Genomic DNA, 17,935 nt, shown 5'->3' with positions numbered 1-17,935 from the left:
ATAATGTAGGGCGTGCGCCTCGATCCTGTCAGTGCAGCACTTCGCCAGCTCTGGCTTTTCTCTGTACTTGGTGGTGACCGAACATCTCTCCAAGTTTCGGTTCGTAAAATGCGCCTTGGCGTGGATGCAGATGGCAGCATTAGGGGCCAGGCGTGTCAGAGCAAGGTGTTAATGGAGTGGTGCGTCTGTTTTGTAACCCCGAATTCGCTAAATGTGAGTTGATGTTCAGCGATGATGCGGGTACAAAAGCCAGACAAAACAAACCACGGGTGGCACGATATATTCCGTGAGTCCGGCTGCTCGTGTGGTGGGAAGGAACCAGGACGACTCGGACTGGTGGGAGAGAAGGTGGAGCGTTTGAGGGAAAAATTCATTTAGAGCGCTAAGAAATCGACTGCGCGTGCGAGCCGAGAACTACACACACCGCAGTCAACTATCTGGTGCATTCTGCGCAGACACCTCTGTGTAAAACCGTACCGCCTGCGGTAGCTACGCGCGCTGATTCCTCGGTATAACAGGCTTCGTGCTGACTCCTGTAGTAACTTGCAGAGGCTACTGGAGGATGGCGGTTTTTCACAGCGTTAGTTTTCAGTGACGAAGTCACGTTTCATGTAACTGGAAAGTTAAAATGTCACAACGTTTCTTGTGTGGGCACAGAAAACCACACGAGATTGTGCAACTCCTTCGCACGTCTTCAAAGGTTTATGGACTATTTTTCTTTACGGCGAAAGCTGTGACTTGTTTCGTGTATCTGGACGTACTGTAGGAAAAGCTTTTGTCGCAATTACAGCAGTCCAGTTTAAGGTGTGTTTCTTTGTATCTGTGTATCTGTCTGTGGCATCCTAGTTCCCAAACGAAACGTCTGATTTTAATGCAGTGTTTTTTGTTTGAAAATTGGTTTAATCGGCATGGTTCGTAGCTCTATTCCATGAAAGTCTGTTCAGCCGTTTAAAATATCATCAGCTAAACTGCGTAAGAATGTTTTTTGTCAGCGCATTCTCTTGGTATACGTTACGTAATACATAAGAGCTACGTCAAGTTACGTAGTACCAGATTGTACAGGTCAAAAGTATCTAAATAAAAGCCTGTGAGAACATGTTTATCTTTTACGGTTGACCAGCAGTGATGATTTTTGTCATTTGTAGTAGCCAGTTTCAGCATCTGCAAAGCGGAAAAACTGTAAAAGGTACAAAAATAATATGTATTTGCCGTCTTCAGTTTAATATAAGTACTAGTACTGTGACCCAAGCGTTGTCGCGTCGGGAGACAGCTAAGTAAATAAAATAAAAACAAAATACATAATAGAAATGATGAAATATGAAATTTAAATCCAAGCAAGCTACCTGAGCAACGTAGGTTAATATCAAACTAACAATATCAGATCGTTGAGTCTAAGTCTTAATTAATTTACTCCGAAAAATTCGCAGTGTAGACACAACCTCACGCTTCTGCCCGTTCGGGTCGCCACTCGGTCAAGCCGCGCTCGCCGTTTAATGAAGCCTGCCTTGTTACGCTATAATCAAACCACTGATGGGTATAGGCCTCGTAAGACAGATTGATGCATGAAACTAGGTTCCTACGTAATTATGTAAAAATATGATATAAAATAAACAGCCTAATTAAATATCGATTGGTTTTCATGTTGTACATAATAAATAATTATAACTTCATTACCTATTTTGTGGCAGGATATGGGACGCGCAGGACTGGATGAGATGATGCCAAAGAGAAGAGCCCTATACCCAGCATAATGAAAGCATACTGTTCTAGTTCTAGAAAGGATAGCTGCTGATAACTTATGATTTTTTTTATTTACTTAGCAGTCCCCTGACACAAAGACGCTCGGACCAAAATATTACTACTTATATCAAAGGGAAAATGCATATCATTTTTTTAAACTGAAAGGGGAAATACGTATTATTTTTTTTTACTTTCTAGAGTTTTCTATGTTAAGAATTTTAAAATTTTTTATTTACATTTAATGCAATAGATGTGCTCAAACAATCGTTCTTTCAGATGTTCTTGATTACCTCAATCTCGAACTACCTCAGCGTTGCGTTGGACGTGCTTCCCATCTCGACTCTCCACTTTCTTCGTGGCCGCCACGGTCACCTGACTGAACTCTTAAGTTTTTTTTTTTTCTTCTGAGATGACGTCAAACATCGTGTGTTCCTGCCTAGACAACTGCTTAAAATGGAAGTGTTGCTAGGAAGGGTAGTTAATGCGGTCACTGATATCGACGATGACGTGTTGAAACGTATGTAGCAAGAGCCTGAACGTCTTATTCACGTTTTCTGAGTCACAAAAAATGGTTCAGATGGCTCTGAGCACTATGGGACTTAACATCTGAGCTCATCAGTCCGCTACACTTAGAACTACTTAAACCGAACTAACCGAAGGACATCACACACATCCATGCCCGAGGCGGGATTCGAACCTGCGACCGTAGCAGCAGCGTGGTTCCGAACCGAAACGCCTAGAACCCCTCCGTCACAGCGGTCGGCTGCTGCGTCACAAGCGGTGCCATATTGAACACCTGTAATGTGAGGTCAAACTTCAAGAGATGTCCCATCCACTCGTATATATTTTGTTCTGGTCCTGTAGTATTCGCGCAGTTGTCTTCTGAAAAAAACGAAGGTACTTACGAATAATCCTATACTAATCGTATGCCCGAGGTGCGACCCTAATAACATGTAACATCGCCTGTAGAAAGGGAGTGCCCAAGTTTTTGCAGGGACGCCATATCTAGCCGAACCAGTCATTGATGAACAGATCCATACAGCTACCAAATTATGAGATGATTACTGGTACGTTTGACCTGCTGTTCCAAATAGTTTGTATGAGAACGAGTGACATAAAGGGTCAGTCGCTGTGTGTTAGGGTGTTTGAGAATTCGTCAAATCAGAGAAGTATGCGTGGCTCTCAGACAACATGGCTGGTGTTGCCTTGGAAGACCAAAGACTCCACAGCTTGCTCACTACAAACATGTACAAGAAAGGCTAAATCTTGGTTACCGAGAACGTTAAAGGAGTCATCCTGGTTTATGTACATGGCAGCGTGAAGCAACTAGTCCAAATTATGGTGCCACAGACATCCTCAAAACATCACAGAACCATCTCCGTCCACACAGTGCGGATCAAGCGTCCTATTCGGCTATCGATGCTCTCGTCAGCTTGCATCATTTGAAAAGAGGCGCGGTAGCGATTTTCAGACGACACTAGATGTCTTCACTCAGCTACCGTTTTGTTCGGCCTATAAAGGACGTACAGCTTAAGGTGCCACTGTAAGCACCATGCTTTTGCGATGTTCTCGACTCCAAATGTCCGTCGCATGCCGTTAGCAATGCAAGGTTCTCTCGGAATCTGGTTGAGATGGACATGAGTTAGTCGACAGCGGAAATTCTTGTCAAGTTTAAAACCGATTGCCATCGATTAGAGCCTGACGAACGACTCCGAAATAGTTCAAATGGCTCTGAGCACTATGGGACTTAACTGCTGAGGTCATCAGTCCCCTAGAACTTAGAACTACTTAAACCTAACTAACCTAAGGACATCACACACATCCATGCCCAAGGCAGTATTCGAACCTGCGACCGTATTCCAGACCGAAGCGCCGCTCGTCCGATCAGGCAACGTGTTTCCAGTCATCAACAGTCCAAGTCGGTGTTGACGGGCCCAGGCGATGCGTATAGCTTTGTGTCTGCGATCATTAAGGTATACGAGTGGGGCTTCGGCTCCTAAAGACCATATCGATCATGTTTCGTTGAATGATTCGCACGCTGACGCTTGTTGATGGCCCACCTCTAAAGTCTGCAGTAATTGCGGAAGGGCTGCACTTCTGCTTTGTTGAACGATTCTCTTCAGTCGTCGTTGCTCCTGATCTTGCAGGATATTTTTCCGGTCGGAGCGATGTCGGAGATTTGATGTTCCACCGGATTCCTGACATTCACGGTACACTCGTAAAATGGTCGTACGGGAAAATCCCCACTTCATCGCTACCTCGGAAGGCTTTGTCCTATCGCTAGTGCGCCGACTATAACACCATGTTCAGTCTTACATAAATCTTGATAACCTGCCATTGTAGCAGCAGTAACCGATCTAACAATTGCGCCAGATACACGTTGTCTTATATAGTCGTTGCCGACCGCGGCGCTGTATTCTGCCTATTTACATATCTCCGAATACGCATCCCTATACCAGTTTCTTTGGCGCTTCAGTGTAAGTGCTGCCGCATTCGCACAGGACACCATTCACTTTTGGCACTTTAAAGACATATATCGTCTTTAACGGGGTGCAACATATCTCGTAATTTAGACGCAGGCTGGAACACCGATCTCAGTTCACAACCCTGCAGCACGCGTTCTACCTGGCTGGTCGTTGCGTCACCGTAGATGTTGTATTCCGAGGAGGAAGATAGTGAACGTGTGGATCCTCGGATCCTCTATGACCTCATTCCTTTCCCCCATCTACTCCTATTCCTCGACCATATCCGCATACTCTACACCTCCCGCCACCTTGATCCCCTCACCCCCTGGTTGCTCCACTCTTCTCCCGTCCCCAACCTCTGCCCAGCCTTCACTGTTGTGTCCCCCCTACCCTCCATCTCTACACCCTTCAGCTCCTTTCCCAAGGTGGCTTCCATCAACTCCCCCTCCAGGATGATGCCCTCTCTCCCTCCATTTATCCCTCAACTCTGATCCTCACTCCCCCCTCCTTTCCTCCTACCTTTCCCCGGACTCCCTCTCCCCCCCTTCCATCCTCTTTTCTTCCCAACTAACCTCTCCTTACCTCCCTTCTCCACTCCCTTCCCCGAGTCCTTTTGTATTCCCCTCGGCTGCCTTCCCCACTCCCTGTCGCATCTGCCCAGCATCCGCGACCCCTCTTACAGGTCCTCATCCTCCATTGGCTCCTTTCCCCCCTCCCCCTTCGCTTTTCTTCTCCTTCCCCCTTTATATTTTCCCATCATCTGTCCAGTTTCCCCCCAACTGCTCTCGGCTGTGGTATGTCATCTTTGCCAACTTTTTAGTGCAGTGTCCCAGTGAATGTTCAGTGTTGTTCGTCTTTCCACAGTGTTGTGAACAGAAATCATGCTGTCGCTGGGTGTGAATCTTATGTCTTTTGCGAACAGAAACCAGACTGTCGCCGTGAGTTTTAATTGTCTGTCTATTATTTTAACTGTCTGCTTCGTATGTATTTTATTAGCATCATCATCCCTTTGTTCTATGTTTAAAGTTCCACAATTTTTTTCTTCATGTTACCAGTTAAGTCTCAGATTTTACCGCCTGTTTTTATTATTTATTATCTTCATCTTTTGAAAACAAAGTCTGTAGGCTCAAGAGCGGGACACTATGCTGCCAGCGCGCCCCCTTCGGGGGAAATCGAAATTCAATAAAGAAAGAAAAAAAAAGATGAACGTAGAGTGAGAGCCCGCTAGTTGCGCTGACCGGCGGCGCCCCTGTTGCAGCGCGAGGAGTCGATGAAGCGGCTACTGGAGTGGAAGCAGCGCATGCTGCAGTCGCCGCTGACGCGCAAGCCGGGCCCGGCCCCCGGCTCGCTGCCCACCTCCGCGTCGTCGTGCCGCGGCCTGGCTCGCGCCGGGGGCAGCGCCGCCGCCGCGGCCGCCGCGGGCGCCCGCCGCGCCTCGCACCTCGACGAGAGCGCCGCCGCGCGCATGCGCAGTCGCTCGCACGACGGAAGGCGGCCCTCCGCGCCCGCCGCCGCCTCCCTGCCGCGCTACAACAGCTTCTCCTCCGACGACGAGGGTGAGTACCACCGGCTTTTGGCGGGCTGGCAAGCGGGCCCGCACTGCTGCCCACTTCCCGTCGAGCTGGCGGGTCCGACATCACACGTCGCAACTTGCGACGTTTCTTGATCACTCGTAATTATCAGCCCCGTCCTATTTGCGAGGTGCTTTCAACACCTAATGCAACACATTTTTTTCTCGACCAGTTTTGGTAAAAAAAAAATTATTTCGTTTGCAACACCATATATCTACTCCAATTAGATGTCAATCCTACGAGGGTCACTCCAAAAGAAATGCACACTATTTTTGTAAAAATACAGTTTTCATTCTGGATGTGTGAATGTTTTACAGTGCGTAGATACATCCTTCCCGCTTGATTTCAAACATAGTTCAACCTGTTCCCGTGAGTGGCGCTGTCACTGTATCTCCTCAAGATCGCTGCTACACTTGACGTTCGCCAGAACCAACGTGCTGTCATTGAAATTCCTGTGCTGTGAAAACGAGACAGTGGGAAATATCCACAAGAGGTTGAAAGAGGTGTATGGAGATGCTGCTGTCAATCACAGTACAGCTAGTCGGTGGGCAAGCAGGTTATGTGATGAAAGCGGGCACGGCAATATTGAGGATTGTCCTCGCAGCGGCAGATCTCGTACTGCACACACTCCAGACAATGTGCAGAGAGTTAACGAATTGGTGACTCCTAAGCCGGCCGGGGTGACCGAGCATTCTAAGCGGTACAGTCTGGAACCGCGCAACCGCTATAGTCGCATGTTTGAATCCTGCCTCGGGCATGGATGTGTGTGATGTCCTTAGGTTAGTTAGGTTTAAGTAGTTCTAACTTCTAGGGGACTGATGACCTCAGAAGTTGAGTCCCGTAGTGGTCAGAGGCATTTGAACCATCTGACTGCTGACGGACGCATCACAATGAACGAATTGTCACGCTAAGTTGAAATAGGGGAAGGAAGGGTTAGTGGAATACTGAAAGTGTTGGCGTTGAAAAAGGTTTGTGCCAGGTGAGTTCCCAGGATGTTAACAGTGGGTCGCAAAGAAACAAGAAAAACGGTATGCAGCGAACTTTTGGAACAGTACGAGAATGGTGGAGATGAATCTCTTGGAAGAATTGTGACAGGTGATGAAACATGGCTCCATCATTTTTCGCCAGAGACGAAGAGGCAATCAATGGAGTGGCATCGTGCCAATTCACCCAACAAAAAAAAAAAAAAAAAATCAAAACCACACCTTCTGCTGGAAAAGTTATGGCTACGGTGTTTTTCGATTCTGAAGGACTCTTGCTTGTGTACATCGTGCCAAGTGGAACCACCATAAATTCTGATGCATGTGTGACGACTAAGTCGTGTTCGACCACATCGGCAAAAGCAGGATGTTTTGCTGTTTACACGACAGTGCTCGGCCACATGTCAGTTAAAAAACCATGGAAGCGATCACAAAACTCCGGTGGACAACACTGAAACACCAGCCTGACCTGGCTCCATGCGACTATCATCTCTTTGGGAAACTGAAAGACTCTCTTCGTTGAACAAAGTTTGAAGATGATGACTCCCTTGTGCACGCTGCCAAACAGTGGCTCCAACAGGTTGGTCTGGAATTTTACCGTGCGGGTATACAAGCGCTAGTTCCAAGATGCCGTAAGGCAGTTGAGAGGGATGGAAATTATGTGGAGAAATGAAAATATTGTTCCTAAAGGATGTATCTACACACTGTAAAACTTTCAAACATGTAGATTAAACGATGGATTTAAAAAAAATACTGTGCATTTCTTTTGGAGCGACCCTCGTATAATCAGTCTTCAGAATGGCGTCTGCAACTGAAGAGCGTTCCGAGCAAAAGGCAGTTTGTGTTTTTTTCTTTGAAGAAGACCATCACAGATATTAACAAGCATGTATAATAGGTCTACCGGCAGTGGATAAACGCACGGTAAGCCCTTGGGCGAACGTCTTTCGTCAGCAGTACAAGGAGAACTAAATCTGACTGATCTCCCGTATGTAGACCTGCCGTACACGGCCGTGGCGCCCGCAGTGCTACAGCGTGCGAGGTAATGGACAAATAACAATCGGGCAACTCAATGCGCAAATTCACACCTCTCTTGGTAGTGCTCACATAGTTGTTCACCGGGCAGCGTATTCAAAACTTTGTGCCCACTGGTTTTCTCCAAGCCTGACTAAAGAACATTAAGTGGAAAGAAGAAACGTCTGCACCGAACTGCTTGCTCGTTAAGAGGCTGATGGTGACAATTCATTTATCCCCTACTGATTCCGCCCTCGCATCTTACGCTTGAGCTGGATTTTCGATGTCTCTACCGACTGCCACATTTGCGATTATATTCTGCTCGTGCTGCAAAGCATTAAACCTGTTTCTTGTATCCAATGCCTCGCTCAATACCACTTTTTGTTTTACTTCCCCTTTTGGTGGTTTTTGCGACTGTAGTGCGCACACAGACCATAGATCCGTAAATGCAGCGAGCCGCGAATTACTGCTTGTCGTTCAAGGCATTTCCAGGAACGTTTTTTCGAAAACTTTGTGCAGATTTTCGTCAGGCTATGAAATATAATTACAAAATTTTGCGAAATTGTACGCCTCCATCGAAAGTGCATTATGATTTATTGACGATCATGTTGGATACTTAACGTGCGAAATGCAGTTGATTTACTCAAACCGTATAATCACCTGTACCACTAGTGTGCGAGTCAATTAAGGATTGAACCTGCTCTAAGCCTACAAATGTAGCGTTTCGTTCACTGATAGGCAGTGACTTCTGTAACTAGTTTTTGATTGCAGAACAGCCGAGACATTGCAACAATTACTTGAGTACCACGTATTTCGCCCCTAAATAAGCATCTAAAGTGTCTGTTGCGAGCCTTCACGTAATTGATTCCTTGTTATCATTCTTTCCTAGATATTAACGCAAATCACTCATTGTGATCAGCCGTAAGACCTCGATTTAATCAGTTTATCATTGCCTCATGTCATGATTCGTGGCTATGGTGACGACTACGAACTGCCTAATAACCTGAGTTATGTTACTGATCCTCTTTTTGTATCGTCTTACTGAGGTTAGGACCTCGTGTTGCCTGTTTCTTCATGTTTGCGAACTAAAATTTCGTTTTAGAAAAACTACACTTTCTGCAAAACACCATGATTAAAAAGAAAAACAGTAATTTGCAGAACAAGAAGTTATTCTAAAAAGCAAATATTTCATCGTTCAACGCAGTCTTACTCCCTAATCCACAAAATGCGATTAACGATCAACGATTCATTTTCTCGGTACTGTTGTTGCACTAGCAAACACAGAAGTTTGTCACTTGTTGAGTGTGCAGAGCCTCCAGGTACGTTTTTAAAAGGGACATTGTCGCTTACAAGAACCTCAGACGTAGGATTATGCGCATAACTGGAGCTAAATTTCTCCGCAAACTTTGTCATCTTTCCTGTGGGAAATTTGTGTGTTCGGTCGTAAGTGCCAGTGAGTGTTGTAAGTCACTGCGTAGACTGTATTTGCATGAAGAGAGGTGTTGTGACTTGGCAAGACAGCCAACCCACTATGAGAGGAAGCCGAAAGGCACGCGTTTTAGCTCACGCGGGCTGGCGTGAGGTCTGGAACAGGTCTAGGAAATGAGACTAGCAAAAAAGGACGTAGCTGTGGAATAACTATCGTCTCGGCAAATGAGAGCGCAGTGAACCATCGCTAGCAAAGTCGGCTGTACAACTGGGGCGAGTGCTAGGAAGTCTCTCTAGACCTGCCGTGTGGCGGCGCTCGGTCTGCAATCACTGATAGTGACGACACGCGGGTCCGACGTATACTAACGGACCGCGGCCGATTTAAAGGCTACCACCTAGCAAGTGTGGTGTCTGGCGGTGACACCACAAGAGGAGCGAGAGTGAAGTTAGCTGCCGGTACGTAGACCCATCCATTCCCCCGCACAAGCAGCACGGAGACCGCGACAAACTATCCACCATAAACAGTGCCGCTTGCCTCCATTCTACAGTGAACAGCTGGGAGATCAGAATGTTAGGCTGGGGCATTGCGGCAAGGTTTCAGGAAAAGAAACTCCAGGCTCCTCCCTCCAACTGTGGGTTAAGATTTCTTCCATCATAGGCTGGAACTCAGTACCGTGCACGGACGTTGGCGTTTTAACCCCGCGACGTTGACATTATGAAATTTTATCCCGTCGCGTGTGTTCGTATCCACTGTCTATCGGTCGAGTCCCTACTCCCACACTTGAGTGCATCGTCGACTTCCCAAACTTTTTATTGTTCTACACATGTCTCAGAAAGAGCATGTTTATTGTTAACCCATGTGCCCGACGAAAATAAAATCCTGCCAGTAAATGTACCTTGTAGAATGTCTTTATCTGATTTTACAGTATAATTATTTTTAATATTTAAGTTTAATCTTACTGTTGTGACTAACTTTTTTGAGTTTATTTATTGTTTTACTTCATTTGAAAGTTAAGACAGTTTATGTTAGTAAATGTTATTTAAACGGTGATGGGACTAATTGAAGGTGTGGTTTTTTTAACAATACTTGTGGCTAACCAGACGCATGCTTTCGGCCTTGTAAATTAGTTTGGCTATAATACTATTATTGTTTCAAATTAATACACCTTTTTCACTAACAGAGGGCTTCGATAACTAATCGTTATGGTCGTGGTATGTCGTCTCTGAAATGTCGTCGCGGATGACAGAACTGTCTTGTTCTTTCGTTACTAAAGTCAAAGTCTAGCGTTCGTATGTATATTTCATCGACTGGAGAAGTCAGTACGACGACAACGAGTTGCAAATTTTACTTTTTTTTATTCACTTGATGACTAGTTACGGGCCGAGATCCATTTTCAAATCATCGTAACATAGTCCAGCATGCCGGCAGTTACTGAATGAAGAAGTCGCTAAGTCAGTGTCCCATTAGCCGGAAAACACCGGGTCTGATATTTCCTTAGAAAATAACTCATGATTCGCTACCCTTTTCACACGAAGTATGCTGCTAGGGTTGAGGTGAGTGGCGCATGGATTAAGACGCTGGACTCTTATTCAGGACGGGTAACAGTCAAATCCCCGTGAGACTGCCCGTATTTCGACTCTGTTCGCCTTATTAGACTACTGTTAAGTGTATGCTGGGATGATTCTTCCAATATTGCTCATTCTCACCCAATCAGCTAAGTACCTCGATGTTACGTCTAAACTTTCTTTTTACATCAGGATCCTTTTTCCGCTGAATCAGTCTACACAAAAGCCGTGATAATGAGCTCCAATAATCGAACAAGATTTCCTAGATTTTAACCTTCTTTAAGCTCAATATCCACGTAGTCGCAGCTTAAATGCCTGTAGGAGTTTTTGCAATTTGTCCAGAGAACTTTGCGTACCTGAGAATACCCCAGATCAGTGAAAACCGAGCGAGATGTTGCAGTGGTCAGCACACTGGCCTCGCATTCATGGGGACTACGGATCGTATCCGCGTCCGGCCATCCACATTTAGATTTTCTGTGATTTTCCTAAATCCCTCCAAGCACATGCTGGGATAATTCCTTTGGAAGGGCACGACTGATTTCCTTCCCTATCCTTGACGCAAATCCGACTCTGATGCCATCATTGTCGACGGGACGTTAAACCCAATCTTCCTCCTTCTCCTCCTTCTCATGAGTCAAAATTCAGTGACCTACGAGCAAAGACTCTAAAACATCCTGGTTCATATAAACAATATTTAGTTTCTGATTGTGGAGTTTAATTTTATCCATAGCTACAAGGAAGAGAGATAATTTAGCAGTTTAGAAAAAAAGTCGGCTGAACCGCACGTAATGTTAATCACCTCGAAATCCTATTACTTTAAAAACATCTGCGTTTCGCATATTTGCTTAATCTGATCGCGGAGCGCTTTAGGTGCTTCGGTCGTGTTACTTACAATCACGGACCAGCCTTCAGAAATCATGTGTAAAAGTTAAAATCTAAACGCCTGCTTGGGTTTGCGCTTTGTTGAAATTTATGCTAGCAGATTAATGGTTTGCAATGGATCTGTACTCATTGCCGGTCTCTCTTCTTTTTCCGCAAGCTGAAGCACAGTATTGTTCATTAGTATCTATACGGTTTCAGGGGAAGAGTGCGCGAAATACACAGACAATAAAACCCACATCATTAAATAGAGTATCTCTGAAAGTTTTTATCTCACATTAGAGGTGTTCAGTAAGGACGCCGCTTGTGACGCGGCATACATCAGTGCGAGAGTATGAGCACGTGTGTGCAATTCATTGGAGTCACTGACGCTGTTATCACAACAACCTGCGTGGGATGTCGATCCGTTGATGCGCAAATCTGCAGTTGCCTACTAGTGGGTTCGGCAACAACACCATTGCGCTTATTACGAATAGAAACCTGGAGAGACGATCTATCCACCGGTATGTGTCATTTATACGTACGTCTTGCACTTTTCGCGCAGTTGGTTTCGGAAATCCTGAAGGTACTTATCAATAACCCTGTTGTGAAATTTAAAACTTCCCCGGCGTACACATTGTTCCATAAAATTTCGCCACAACTGACGAATGTCTGCAACTTCCCGCCACGATATTTTGGCGCAGAGTTTTCTGTGAGCTCTGAGCTGAGAACGTTTCCGACAGTATTCCCTTGAAGATGGCCAGAAGACTCTGCGCCGAAATATCGTGGCCGGAAATTCTAGACATCCGGCAGTTCTGGCGAAATTTTCTAGAACTATAAATTACCATGTTGAAGAAATTTATATGGTTTATTTTTCTGTCTTAGATGCACTCGATCATCTCCAGATATACGTTGTTGTGTAAGAATCTGTTCGTCGATATACAGGAACTATGTATCAAAGGGCAGTATTCTGATGTGTAGTTCCCGTATAGATATGACGCGTTGATTACGTAATTACATAGATATGAAGATGCTCGAGTGCGATCTTAACTACGTAAAAATGTGCAACTGAGACGGAAAAATAAAAGAGACAACTTAAACAAAAATAAATCCGGTTGCTGATATCTCTTGCGAGGAACATGTCGTATGTAGTGACTAACTCTGTATTGGTGCGGGCCTTTAGGAATGCCCAATAGTGTAGTCGGTAAGAACACTGCATACAAATGGGCCAGATCAGAGTCAAAGTGCGTCACACAGTTATCGTTTGAAAAGGTGTTCTTCCTTCTGCATACTGCAGAAGAAGGTACATACTAGAACGTCAGTGATGGAGATCTTCTGCAGTGAAGGTAAGTGCGCTTTTTTTTTCTTGCATGCCTGTAGTGGTGCTCTGGTCCTGTTGGTACCTTCCTGCCTGCCTGACAGAACTAATCACTAATAACGTCTGAGCGGGAGCTCGTGGCCGACTGCTGTGCATGTGGCGGGGCGTGGGCCGCGCCGTACCGTACTAACCCCGGTCGCTCCTAACACCGGCGCCAGGCCGGATGGGGTGGTCGGCGGGTTAGGTGGGTCGGGTCGCGTCGGGTCCGAACGCTGGCCGCGACGGGTGGAGGGTCTGTTTTGGAACCGCGGGTGCCAAGTTGTCCTCTGCCCACGCAGAGCCGGGGGACGTCCGCAGGGCGAGAAAGCGCGTGCGCCGCCCCTCGCAGGCAGGAAGGTCCCGCTCGGCCAGGGCGCGCCACGGCACAGCCGCCGCCGCCCCCGCGCCCGCCCCCGCCTCCGCCCCCGCCTGCGCCTCCGGCTCGGGGCCCTACGAGGACGCGAGCGGCGCCGCGAGTAGGAGCGGAGACCGGCGCGGCATCCCGCCGGACGCGTCCTACGACGACGAAGAGTACCGCGATCGCGGTCGCGGGCACCGGTACTGCGGCGACGCGGCGGCCGAGCGCGCCCGCTCCCCGGACAGCTACCACAGCCACCAGCACCCGCGCTACCAGAGCAGCAGCAGCGGCGAGGCGCGCGCCAGGAACAGCGAGACAGTCGCCGTCGAGGTCCACGCCACTCCCGGTGCACGCGGCTGGCAGAACTCTGCCGCTGCTCCGGAAGCGAAGCCGTCTCGCGACGAGCGGTATTCGTGCGAGAAACACTCGGACAGTGGTTACGACACGATGCACCGAGCCGGAAAAGTGGCGGAGCTGGAGGCGACGGAGTCCCTGCAAGGCGGCGCCGCCGGGCCGAGCGAGTACGGGCGACACCGCTTGGCCTACACCGTGCGCACCTCTCGCAGCCAGCTGTCAGAGGCCGAGGAGCCGGCAGAGGTGCCGGACAAGCTCTGGGACGACGACAACGGCGGTCGGCGGCCGTCCGCCAGCGTGGGAATCCGTAGGAGAAAGAACTCGTTGCAGAACCGACTCCACGCGTCGGAGTGGATGCCGGGGAAGGAGGAGGACGCGGTGCAGATGCGAGAACCTCTCGAGCCGTCGCCGCCAGTGTACCAGCCGACGGAAGCACACGTGTCCAGTCTGAGGAACGAAGAGAGCGGCAACAGCAGCGCCGATAACGCCGTCGGATTCGCTTCCTCGTCCGTTTCGTCCAGCCTGAGACGTCGAATCGAAGATCTGCGGGCGTTCGCACTGGGCGACACTGACGGTAGACGCGGGGCGAATACCGATTCCGAGAACGTGAGAGAGCTGCTCGACGGTTACGAGAAGAATAAGGACAAGAAAACGGAGACGGGGCGCCAGCGGCACGCGGAGGACGGCGGCGAACGACTGCGCGGCAACCGGCGACGCGTCTTCAGCGATACAGAGACTCTGCTCTACGACACGGGCAGTGACCTAGACGTGGAGGTTCGCGCCACACTGAAGCCGTCGGCGCCGTCAGTCGAGCCGAAGCAGTGCGCGTCCTCCGATCCGCCGCAGCCTGTCGCTACGGTGAGTGGCAGTGACGAGTCCGCGCCGGTACCGCCCGCTACTCCGGCCAGCGAGGACGAGGAGGTGGCGGCGGCGCTGGGGAAGCGCGACAAGTTCGTGAGCTCGTGTCGCGACCTGGGCAGTCGCAGGCCGGGCGCGGGCCGCACGCGGGGGCGCAAGTCGCTCTCCGTGTCGACGGCCGCGACCGACAGTGGCACGTCGGCTGCGGAGGCGGGCAGTGGCACCGAGGACCTCGAGGTCATCGTCACCCCCGGCTACCTCAGGCTCAGCATGGCCGAGTCGATGGTGACGCACGAAGACTCCGACTCGCCCACCTGCACGCCAGTCGCGACGCCCGCCCTCGGCGGCAGTTCCACCGGCACCGTCGCCAATGCCGACGGCGATTCCAATGCCAGCTTTCTGGCGCACATCGAGGAGCACTACATGCCGATGACACCGTCGAGAAAGGCCGTGTTGGCACCACCGTCCATTGCCGACTCCTTTTGCATCGGCGGGTCTGCAGCACACAGTGCACTCGTGGAGAACATACTGGCCGGTGACCTGGAAGAGAGCTCGTACGTCGAGATGACGGAGAACGGTTTCGTGCGCTCCTTGCTCGCACCGACTACGGACAATGTCTCTGCTGCTGCGTCTAAGCTGGAACTGAAGAGGCTCAACTCTGGCGACTCCACTGCTACTTATGCCATTCCTGACAGTCCACGCTACTGCGAAGTCGGTTCCGTTTTCAAGAAGGCGGCAGATGGCATCGGTAGTGGTGTTGGTGTGACAACTTCTCATTATGAACTACTGTACAATCCTTCTTCCCATTACGAGCCAGTATACATGGAAGTCAGCCCATTGACGCTGAAATCTCGCGAAAAGGTCGTCAGCAAAGACGATCCCACCAAGACGAACCCGGACAAGCGCAGTGTGATGTCACTGCCGGAGAAAAACCACCCTACTTTGCACAGAACTACACGCACGAGTCTCCCGGACATACTGAGCTCTTCAACAGGGTCGCAGCCGGCTCGAGAGCAGGGCAAGGCCGACCGTGACAGTTCCGACGCCGACGACGAAGCGTCCAAGGATCTGGAGTCGGTGGACACACCACGGCACCCGCGCTTCAGTCTGTCCGATACGTTCCGGCCGGCCTCCTACTACCTGGGTGCCACGAGCAGTGGGCTCACCGTCGCCACCGCTGACAATCACGACTCCTCTGACAGTGACCTAGTACCACCGCCACCTATTCCGACCAGTCCACCACCACTCGACGACTTCGACAATTCTCTGGAGACGCAGGACTCGTCGTCACTAGAAGCCAGGCTGCGAAATGATGCCATTACTAATGCCGAAATGGATTCCGATGCTTCTAGGCTGTGGGAATCGGCAGGTAGTGAACGCTCCAAGAGGCGACCTCTGTCAGGAGCACGGCTCATCCCTGGGCTGGATGTGGGGAGTGACCTGGACTCTATAGGTAGCAGGAGTGGCCTGGCGCTCCACCTCGATGACGGCGGTACCGTCGACTTCGATCGCTACTTGGAGGACTTCCACAGTAGTGAACCATTCCGCTTGTCTGCCTACGCCAAAGACACGTACTACTCGCCTTTCTCGAAAGATACCGGCTACAGCTACAACGAAAACTGCCAGTCACCACCCGATAAGCTATCGGAGAAGGCAGATCCCTCTACAAAACGGGTTAAGAAGAATTTGTCGACTACTCTGGAGGCTTTGGCGAAACGAGAAACGACAGGTGGTAGCCACGACGACGTCCATTACGAGAATGTGCAGCCACTGAAGGGAGACGAATGTCCCATAGGCACAGACGCGACAGGTGCGCCATATTATTACTCCGACCTGCTGAGGACGGACGACGACGGGAGCTTCGCCAGTTCGGCGTCCGAGAAGAGCCTGTCCAGTCTACGCGGCCGGGTGCCGCCACTCAACAACCAGCGGGCGGACGCGTCCGACTCGGCGGCGGCGTTGCTCAAGAGGAACGACATCGGCCGCAAAGTGAACCCGATACACCAGCACCGTACGTTCCATTCGCCCCACCACGCCGTGCAGTGCCCGCCTCCACTGCCCTCGACTCTTCCACCCGCGATGCCCACTAGCGAGGAACAGAAGCGCCGGCTGGCGGCCGAACTCGCGAAGGGTGCGAACGTGGACGCCAGAAATCTGTTCGAAGCGGACACCTTGAGGCGGAGGCCTCCCAAACAGTCTCCGGTGCCCGCGGCGGGGAGCGTCGTCAACCTGTACCCGCACGGCCTGCGCGACAAGTCGCGCTCTCTGGAAGGACTGGTAGACGACGCCGGCAGCAGGTCGCCGACGGAGAGGCAGCCGGAACCGCACCGGCAGCAGGAGCAGCACCGTCGAGAGCAGCAGCCGGTCGACCACTGGGAGGAAGACGCCCTGTGGCGAGAGAGCTTGCGCCGCGTCAGCCTGAGGCACACCCGGTCCCTGGAGAACCTCGACGGCGGAGGTGCCCGCAGGCGGGCCCAGCTCTCTCGCGGAGCCACGTACGTGAACGACAGCGTGGCCGCGCGCCTCGAACCGCGCCGCCGCAGCCAGCACCAGCTGCGCTACGGCGACGTCGCCGCCGAGAACGGCGCGGAGAGCGTGGCCCCTCGCCTCCGCGGAGGGCCGGACGGCTACCTGTGGGAGGCGGAGGGCGCCGCCCGGCGCCTCCCACCCGGCTCGCCGGCGCCGGCCCCGTCTCCGCTGCCCGGCGCCCCCGCTGCCGCGGCCGTCGGCGCCGGAAACTCCCTCCAGAGCACGGCGTCGACTTTTTTAGACGACGCCCGCCTCCTGTCGCCTCCCCCGCCGCCTCCGCCCCCGCCAGCCACGACGCAGTCTTCCGCCTCCAGCACGCCGTTCGAGCTGGACCGCGAGAAGCTGCGCCAGTGGGACCTCATGTCGAGCGCGCCGCTGCCGCCCGCGTCCGACGACCAGCAGCAGGCGGGGGCGGCGGCGGCGGCCCAGGGGCGACCGGAGGCGGCATCTGGCGCTGCACCCCCGCCCCCGCCTCCATCCCCGACTGCCGATTCGCCGGCCCCGGACAGAGTCGGGTCTCCTTGCTCCCCAGGTGAGTAACGTCCGTGCGAGCTCCTCTTTTACAGCAGTCCTGTGCGCGGAACGCTACTTCACCAGGTAAGAATTGCCATATTCGGACGCCACTTCTTCAACATTCGTTGTAACCTTTGAACTCTAAAGCTTGCGAAAGGCATTTGTCACTGTGACACTCTGACAGCTGATAGCAAAAGTGCGAGTAAGCACACTTCAGCAAGTACGTAAACGTTCACAAAATTTGTTACTTATAATATCCTTTACGACATCGTAGACGGCGAATGCTCATCAGCCAGGAAAGTAACATTGAGTAGCCTACTCAAACGTGATAAAACCGTTATAGATTC

General features: G+C 50.7%; 1 protein-coding gene across 1 annotated transcript in view; it reads left to right on the top strand.

Annotated features, from left to right (window-relative positions):
* The first annotated feature begins 5,475 nt into the window (after positions 1 to 5,475).
* The window catches only part of LOC126413204 (zinc finger C3H1 domain-containing protein-like), a 525,925-nt gene continuing 513,465 nt past the window's right edge, over positions 5,476 to 17,935 (top strand). Inside the window, exon 1 of the mRNA XM_050083100.1 lies at positions 5,476 to 5,761. Coding sequence (XP_049939057.1) covers positions 5,476 to 5,761 — 286 coding nt within the window. The remainder of the gene's footprint in view (positions 5,762 to 17,935) is intronic.

The sequence above is a fragment of the Schistocerca serialis genome, chromosome 7 (assembly GCF_023864345.2).
Source record: "Schistocerca serialis cubense isolate TAMUIC-IGC-003099 chromosome 7, iqSchSeri2.2, whole genome shotgun sequence".
Classification (NCBI taxonomy): Eukaryota; Metazoa; Arthropoda; class Insecta; order Orthoptera; family Acrididae; genus Schistocerca; species Schistocerca serialis.
Note: the sequence above shows the minus strand (reverse complement) of the source record. Positions and strands in the feature narration are given on the sequence as shown.